At 42.1% G+C, this 7,533-nt stretch overlaps 1 protein-coding gene across 2 annotated transcripts in view; it reads left to right on the top strand.

The window, feature by feature from the left end:
* Nucleotides 1–7,253, top strand: part of atxn1a (ataxin 1a) — an 83,017-nt gene extending 75,764 nt beyond the window's left edge. For both annotated transcript variants that reach the window (XM_017426330.3, XM_017426349.3), the window contains 2 exons: nt 2,364–4,640; nt 6,563–7,253. In XM_017426330.3, the coding sequence (XP_017281819.1) occupies nt 2,826–4,640; nt 6,563–7,168 (2,421 nt within the window). In that variant the 5' untranslated portion in view covers nt 2,364–2,825 and the 3' untranslated portion in view covers nt 7,169–7,253. The remainder of the gene's footprint in view (nt 1–2,363; nt 4,641–6,562) is intronic.
* Nucleotides 7,254–7,533: the final 280 nt, after the last annotated feature.

Genomic DNA, 7,533 nt, shown 5'->3' with positions numbered 1-7,533 from the left:
ATGGGTCAGGGATCAGCTCTATGGGCTTTAAGGTGACATTTGTTTAAGCTAATTTCAGCTTTTTTCTTTTTGTTGTTTCTGCTTCTATCAGCTAATTTTGGCTTTGTTCTTCTCATTTTCAGCTACTTTCAGTTAACTTTAGCTTTTTCAACTAATTTCTGCTTCTTTCAGCTTTTGTTCTATCTTATGCAAATCTTCTTCAAATTAGCTTCTGTTTCACTTTTTGCGTTTTCATTAAACTTCAGCTGTTCGGCATATCTTCAGCCGCTTTCAGCAAAATTATTCAGCAAAAAAAGCATTCACACTGCATTTTCGCAGGAAATGCAACTTCTCTAGTTGTATTTTACTTTGTGCCAAAGGTCCTATGTCTTTAGAACAATGATTCCCAAAGTTGGGGTCGGGACCTCAGTGTGGGTCACTCAACACCAAGTAGGGGTCCTTAGATAATCTCCAGACGTCAACTTACAGTAAAGTACTTTGTTTTTATGCTATGTTTGCACCATAATCGTTACAAAAACTTGAAATACAAGTCCAAAAATTGATTTAAAAAATAGCATAATGGATGTTAAGACTGTTTGTGTTGTCATTATGTCCCTATTTAATAGAGTCTTTAGCATTTTTGGATGTTTAAACAGCCAACAGATGGGGTCACACACCTTTGTCACTGTTATTTAATGGTTCGGAAGCTGAAAAGTTTGGGAACCACTGAGTTAGAAGATTCTTATCCACACCGCCTTTCTTCTCTAATAATAGTGTTAATAGGGACCATAATATCAGCTTTTAACATTCAGTTATTTGCTGTAGTTTACTAAATGTAGGAAAGTTAAGACAATCTTTAAAACAAGTATCTTCAAGTGTAACTTGGCTTCCAGTTTAAGAGAAAAGGGTCATTCCTTGCCCTTTATTTAGCTACTTTTAATGTGTTTTTAAATGTGTGTTCTTTTAATTTTATACTAAGATTTAGGTTAGGACTTTTTCTTTCTTGTAGCTGTGCAAATCACATCAAAACGTGATGTGACTCACACATTGCATGCTAAGCATTTTATTTTTATATGTGATATAAATATGATATACAGTAATTACAGTACAACGCTCTCTTTATTAAACGTCTCTTTGCTGAACAAATACACCGTCCGTGTCACCTTCTGTTCTTTGATGCATTAGCTGGTGAGTGCGTGAAGTCGTTTTGTGTTTTAGGAAAAGAGCGCGTGTCAGCATAACTAAATACGACCAGGTGTCACCATTTCAGTACGCCAGAGGAATGTGCCTGGTTCTGTGTGCGAGAGTGTGTATTTATGGGAGTTGTGTTATTAAAATCCTTGTGCATAATTTATGAGATTCACACCAAGCTGTCCGTCTTCGGCAGTAGGAGGTCATAGTTACCAGATGGTACACACACACACACACACACACACACACACCCGCATATATTCACAATCACATAGTTCACTCACACCACAGGCTTTTAGCCTGAGTATTACTGACCTGTCAAAAAGACTTGAAATGTTATTTTTGGCTAATATACTTCACTGTGCAAAAGTTTTAAACCATCCAATTCGTACTTTCTTTATATTTTGCTTTCAAACAGCCAAACTTTCTTGGAATTTTTAAAACTAAATCTTTTAAAGAAATGTCAGAGTTAAAAAAAGTTCAAATTCAAAAAACTGTAAGTAGCTGTTGAATAGTGTCTGAAAGTCATGTTTTTTAAAAAAAATACTCCTTCATCATTTTTCAGTTGATCGTATAATATACGTCAAGTTTTCAGCTTGTTTGGGGGGTGGGTCACCTTTTTGGTGCTAAAATACAATTGTGACGTTGTTTTCTTCTCACTGTTGTTGAGGTTTCTCCTAAAATGTTTGAAGTTGTGCGTTTGTTTAGGTTTAAACAGCGTATTTAAGTCTCTTAGGCTGCAGCTAATTTGACCTTGCTCGTTGTAGTAGCTACTTATTCAGTCACAGTCTGTTCAGTGATTCATAAAATAAACAGAGCAACCTGACACCAAACAAGGATATGAATGAATCATTGTGTTGCTTTTAATGTATTAATAAAAAAACATCAATATATGAGTATGAGTATAGGGAAACCTTCTACCTCAATTAACGAACGTATGAAAATTTAGAGACTTTAGATTTTTATTAAAGGCTAAAACTATTGGAAGTGGCCCTGTTTTGTTTTTTTTTGTTAGCTTTTATTGACTTAGCTGATGAATTCATGAGCTAGTAGACATTTTAAGTGTTGATTTATCTTCTGTTTTAGCAAAAATAAACTTGCTACAACAGGATGAATTGCCTCAGTTTTCTGTTACCTATTCATCCGTCGGAGTTCCTTTCCTTTTCAACAGTCTGTGTTTCTCTCCTCCCCAGGTTTGTGCTGTGTGCGGGCAGGCTTTCCTTTGGAGTGAAATGATTCCGCATGAAGTGCAGCGCACTCGGCCCCCCATCATCCTCTGCAACAGCAGCAGGTGTGACGTCGTGACGCTCTCCCCTACCACACTGGGCTCACCGCTCAGCCGCTAAAGATTGCTGGACAGATTATACGGCTCTACTTCCTCCGCTTTAACTGCTCCTCCATATCGCCATCTTTAAACCTATTTTTTATTTTAAGAAAAGAAAGACAATCAGCTGTTTTGGATGACCTGAATTAAGACGGAAGAAGATACAAGACTTTAGTTATAGTTAATTAAATGTAAAACAAAGCATTAAAACTGAAGGAGAGACGAAAGTGAAAAAGAAAGTCAGAGTGAGAGTTAAAAAAAAAAAACAAGGAAAGGAAAAGCTTTTGGACAAAACTTAAGGGAAGATAAGGAACGTATAAAGAACGTAAGAATGAAGTCAAACCAAGAACGCAGTAATGAATGTCTGCCCCCCAAAAAGAGGGGCACGTCGAGCACGTTACCATGTGAAAGTCGCTCACCTACCATACCAGCTGTCGGTGACAGCCACCGCGTGGAGAACATGTCCTGTCCTAGTGTGGCCGGTGGAAAAGAGAGCAGTATGGGTCTACATCTTAGCTCCGGTCAGTCTGACGGACCCCACTATAATTCCCCCTCCTCCTTACCAGACTCTTCCTCACTGAGGCTAGTGTCATCACTTCCTGCAGTGTACACATCCCCCCTGTCACAGTCCACAGTCGGAGGAACTGTTCATTACACGCAGCTGCCTCCCAATATGCAGTTTATACCTTCGACCTATACAACTCCATACACGGGCTATCTTTCCCCTCAGCTACTACCACCACCGCCGCCACCTCCCCCACTCTCCTCCTCCTCTTCCTCAGCTACACAGAGACCCTCATACACAGAGACAGCATCTGCCCCTGCACAGGTCTCCAAACACAATCAGAACCGAGCGAACACGGGTCGCACCTCCATGCCTCCTCCGTCTACAGACCCCGTCCCTCATCACGTTCAAACGTCAACGTCACCTCGGACTGTGCCGTCGCCACACCACCAAGGAGGCCCTCACCTTCCGTCCCAGTCCATGCATCCCCACTATACTTTAGGAGCTGGTACGTCCCAGCTTGTAGTGAAGTACCCGGATGGACCCACCAGGAAAGAGGAAGTCGGCTCCAGACACAGAGAGCTCCATAATGGGGAGCTGGAAAGAGTCAGACAAATTGGGCTGTCATCAGAGTCCAGCCTCTCAAGGTCAGGGAGTAAATCCAGGGAGGTCACATCCTCTTTATCTTCCTATGAGGGCCGCCATCTACTTCTGCCATCAGACTACTCTACTCCTGATCACTTAGGCCGGAGAACCTCTGTGATGTTTATGTCTAACAGCCATGGGGACCACCAGTTGGTGCCACCCAGAGCGAGCCCTGAAAAGCTGTCAGCTTCTGCCCCCGTACACCTGGAGAAAGGTGGCATAGTTATGGGCAAGCCTGTCAGTCGCACAGCCTCCTCATCCAACACCACCTGTTCTTTCACGTTTCCACCCCCACAAAGTGCAGATAGTCTGAAGGCAGCTGTCAGTACACTGTCACCCCAGACTGTAATCCAGACCACCAACAACGCTACAGAGCCACTGTCGATGGGGCTCCCTTCTACGACTATCTACCCACAGCCTCCTATTATTGGTTACATCGCAGGAGGCGGCGGGAGCAGCTACCACACCAGCCTACAGCAACACTTACTCATTCCAGGCACCCAACCGGTCATCATCCCCGTCAGTGGAGGTGGAGTCCCCACACTGGAACCAGTAACCTCCCACATTACATCATCTACCCAAGCCTCCCCTTTTCCTGCTACACTCCCACATGCATACATCGCTGCCGCTGCCCAGAAAGGAGAAGCTTTGGAAACCCAGAGTGGCTCAATCCACATGGCTCCTTCAGGCGCAGTGGTTCAAGCCCAGCTTCATCTCCCCATTGTCTCCACCTCACCTGGGCTGGTTGCAGCCTCCACTCCTCCTGTCCCGTCGACTCCTTCACTCCCGCCGTATTTCATCAAGGGCTCCATCATCCAGCTGGCTGACGGCGAGCTGAAACGCGTGGAGGACCTGAAGACGGATGACTTCATCCAGAGTGCCGAGATCAGCAGTGACCTGAAAATTGATTCATCCACGGTGGTGCGGATTGAAGGGAGCCACGCCTCACACAACTGTGCCGTTGTTCAGTTTGCCGTTGGGGAGCATCGCACACAGGTGAGCTGAGAGCTGAAATCTTAAAGTGAGCCTTTGCATATTTTGAACTGAAAAGGTTCTGAACAATCATTATTTCATCTCTTGTCGCTCTTCGAATGACCTCAGTTTGAAAAAAAAAAGTTTAATTCTGAACAGACCAATGAGCTAATGATTAGCTCGTGCAGAGCCAAGTCCACAGTGGAGTGCCACCATCTAAAAAGCAATTTCAATCTCAAAATTTTCATAGCCATTCATCCGTATGGTAACTTTTAAACATTCAGATCTTTGTCAGTTTCCTATTACACAGTTATTCTGGCAGAAATAACATCAGGTTTCTGCTGGAAGTGCCCCAGGCTGCACAAGAAGTGCTACAGCTAGCCGCTGCTGTTTAGAAAACAGTATAAAATAGTGTTCACTTTTTTCAGACGGGAGTTGTTTTAAAACAGCAGCAATCCACTTCAGTCTTGGTCCTGCTTGGACTCGATGTTAGTTTGTCAATCCAGTCAGAATTAAACTTTATTCTACAGATGGAGGTTATTCAATGAGCTATTTACAACAGGTAAGATAAGATACTCTTTCCACAGAACCCCACTTCCAAAGAGCTGAACTATTGCTTTACATAAAACCCTTTGGATCATACTTATACATAGAAATAAATAAAGGATGTTCTCATCATTCATTAGTTCATTTATTACCTCGACGCGACCAGTACATCAACATTTAATTGCTTGAACAAGTAAGGAAAAAAATACATTTTTTTTAAATATTTGCTGATAAAAATAAAAATTACTACACAGTTGTACAAACAGTTTATATCCTGCCATCACACTGACCTGCAGGTGGCAACAAAATGTCTAAATCTACAGGCATCCACCTGCAAAGGCATGACAGAGAGAAACCACAAATCAGCTTCGCTGTAAACGATGTTCAATTTACATAAAAACAACGATTTGTAGTTTTAATTTTTAACACAATCAGTAACTTTTATTAAGGTACTTGAAAAGGTTTTTGTGTTTATTCACATGTGGTGATTTTAATGATGAATGGCAAATTTTGCGTCGCTCCCATCTTAATTACTTTATTATTATGAATCTCACAGGACTGTTCTCACTTTAATTAAGTTTAATGCACTAAGATGGCCGACCTGTTCCAAACATGTTCTGATCAGGAGAATTACAGCAGTTCGAACAGTTGAAATCTGAAATCTACATGTCAGGATGTTTTAAACATTCAGTAGAACCAAGAACATAAAGGTACAAATACAAACGTTCTTTTCTTCTGTTACATGTAATACTTTTCGTTTCAAGCCCAAACATTTACCATTCTTTTGTTTTCAAATGGGTGAGTTTATACTTATAAAATCCTAAAATAACTTATATACAACTACTTGTTTTTTAGTAAAAATCCACAGTTTTGTTACATTCTTGAAAAAGAAAACACATTATCCACTTTGAAACAAGGCCTACAGATGTAGAACATCAAAACAAATCGGCTTTACTAATAATTTGTTATCAATATTTTTTCTGCCCCTTTTAACAGAGAAACAACTTTGAGTTAGTTTGCATATTATATTTACATCAACCAATTTTTAACAGTGATTGTAATTATTTTGACCTCTTCTCGTTGGCTGCCTGATCTTTCAGCTAATTACTCCACCGTGGTTGGTTGTAAATTGAAAATATGATCTCGTAAACTGTATTCAGTCGATGGATGCAGTTTCCCACTGCTTTGTGGGTTTGTGATTTTAATAAATGAGGTTAGGGATTTAGCTGGTGTCATCTTGGTCTTACGATAATGGAAGGTATGAGAAAGGAAGGGAACTTAATGTCAATAATAGCAAAGTTTGAAATCATACTGGCAGGTCAGTCACAGTGTAGCTCACCTTAATTCATTCCACTTTAATCTAGTTTCTTAAAGTGTTTATTTTTTGTATTTTCTTGAAGGTGAGTGTGGAGGTCTTGCTGGAGTACCCCTTCTTCGTCTTTGGCCAAGGATGGTCTTCATGCTGCCCCGACCGGACCACCCAGCTCCTGGAGCTGCCTTGCAACAAGCTGTCTGTGGGAGATGTTTGTATTTCACTCACTCTAAAGAACCTGAAGAATGGATCTCTGAAGAAGACTCAACCTCTGGAGCCATCTACCCACACTTCTGTCCCATCCTCAAGCCACGGGCACCTCAAAGCCCCTAGAGTGGTCCCGGACGTCCCCCAGAGCTGCAGTGGAGGAAACTCCAGGCACAGGGAGCGGGAGAATGGGATCGGCCAGCGGGGGAGCGGCGAAAGTGGGATTGGGAGCGGAGAGGGCTCCAACGTGGAAAACGGAGACGTCATGTTTGGGGAAAGGGGATCTGTTTCCAAAGGTCAGGTCGACAGCAGCACAGAAGCTGGCTCCAGTAGGCGAACGGGGGGCAGGAAAAGGAGATGGTCTGCCCCCGAGGGTCGAAAAGTAGAAAAATCAGAGGAAGAGCCACCTTTGACCTTGCCTAAACCTTCCTTCATCCCCCATGAGGTGAAAGTCAGCATCGAGGGAAGGTCGAATATTGGCAAGTAAAGGCTAGCAGGACTGTTAAAAAGCCTTGGGATTAAAAAAATAAAATAAATCAGAGGATTCTGAAGAAAAAAAAGGAAAGCCCACATTAATGTTTCATTTGTCTTTTCTGTTAGTTTTTTTTTTTCTTTCTTTCTTGAATACTGTACTGTAGGGGTAACCGTACCTTACAGCGTTATCACCTTGCATAATATCACATGAGCAAATTGGTGCCGTTCTGGTGATTTTTGTGCTGAAGAGTGCTGAATTTTGATTGGTGGCTCTGTGGCACGCTGGCACGATGCTTGACGGCTCCTGCTCGGCCATCTTCACTTTTCACAACATGTAGATTTCAAGCTGATGTAGCATATTTTAGCTTCCTGACAGTG

This window comes from Kryptolebias marmoratus, linkage group LG5 (assembly GCF_001649575.2).
Source record: "Kryptolebias marmoratus isolate JLee-2015 linkage group LG5, ASM164957v2, whole genome shotgun sequence".
Lineage (NCBI taxonomy): Eukaryota > Metazoa > Chordata > Actinopteri > Cyprinodontiformes > Rivulidae > Kryptolebias > Kryptolebias marmoratus.
Note: the sequence above shows the minus strand (reverse complement) of the source record. Positions and strands in the feature narration are given on the sequence as shown.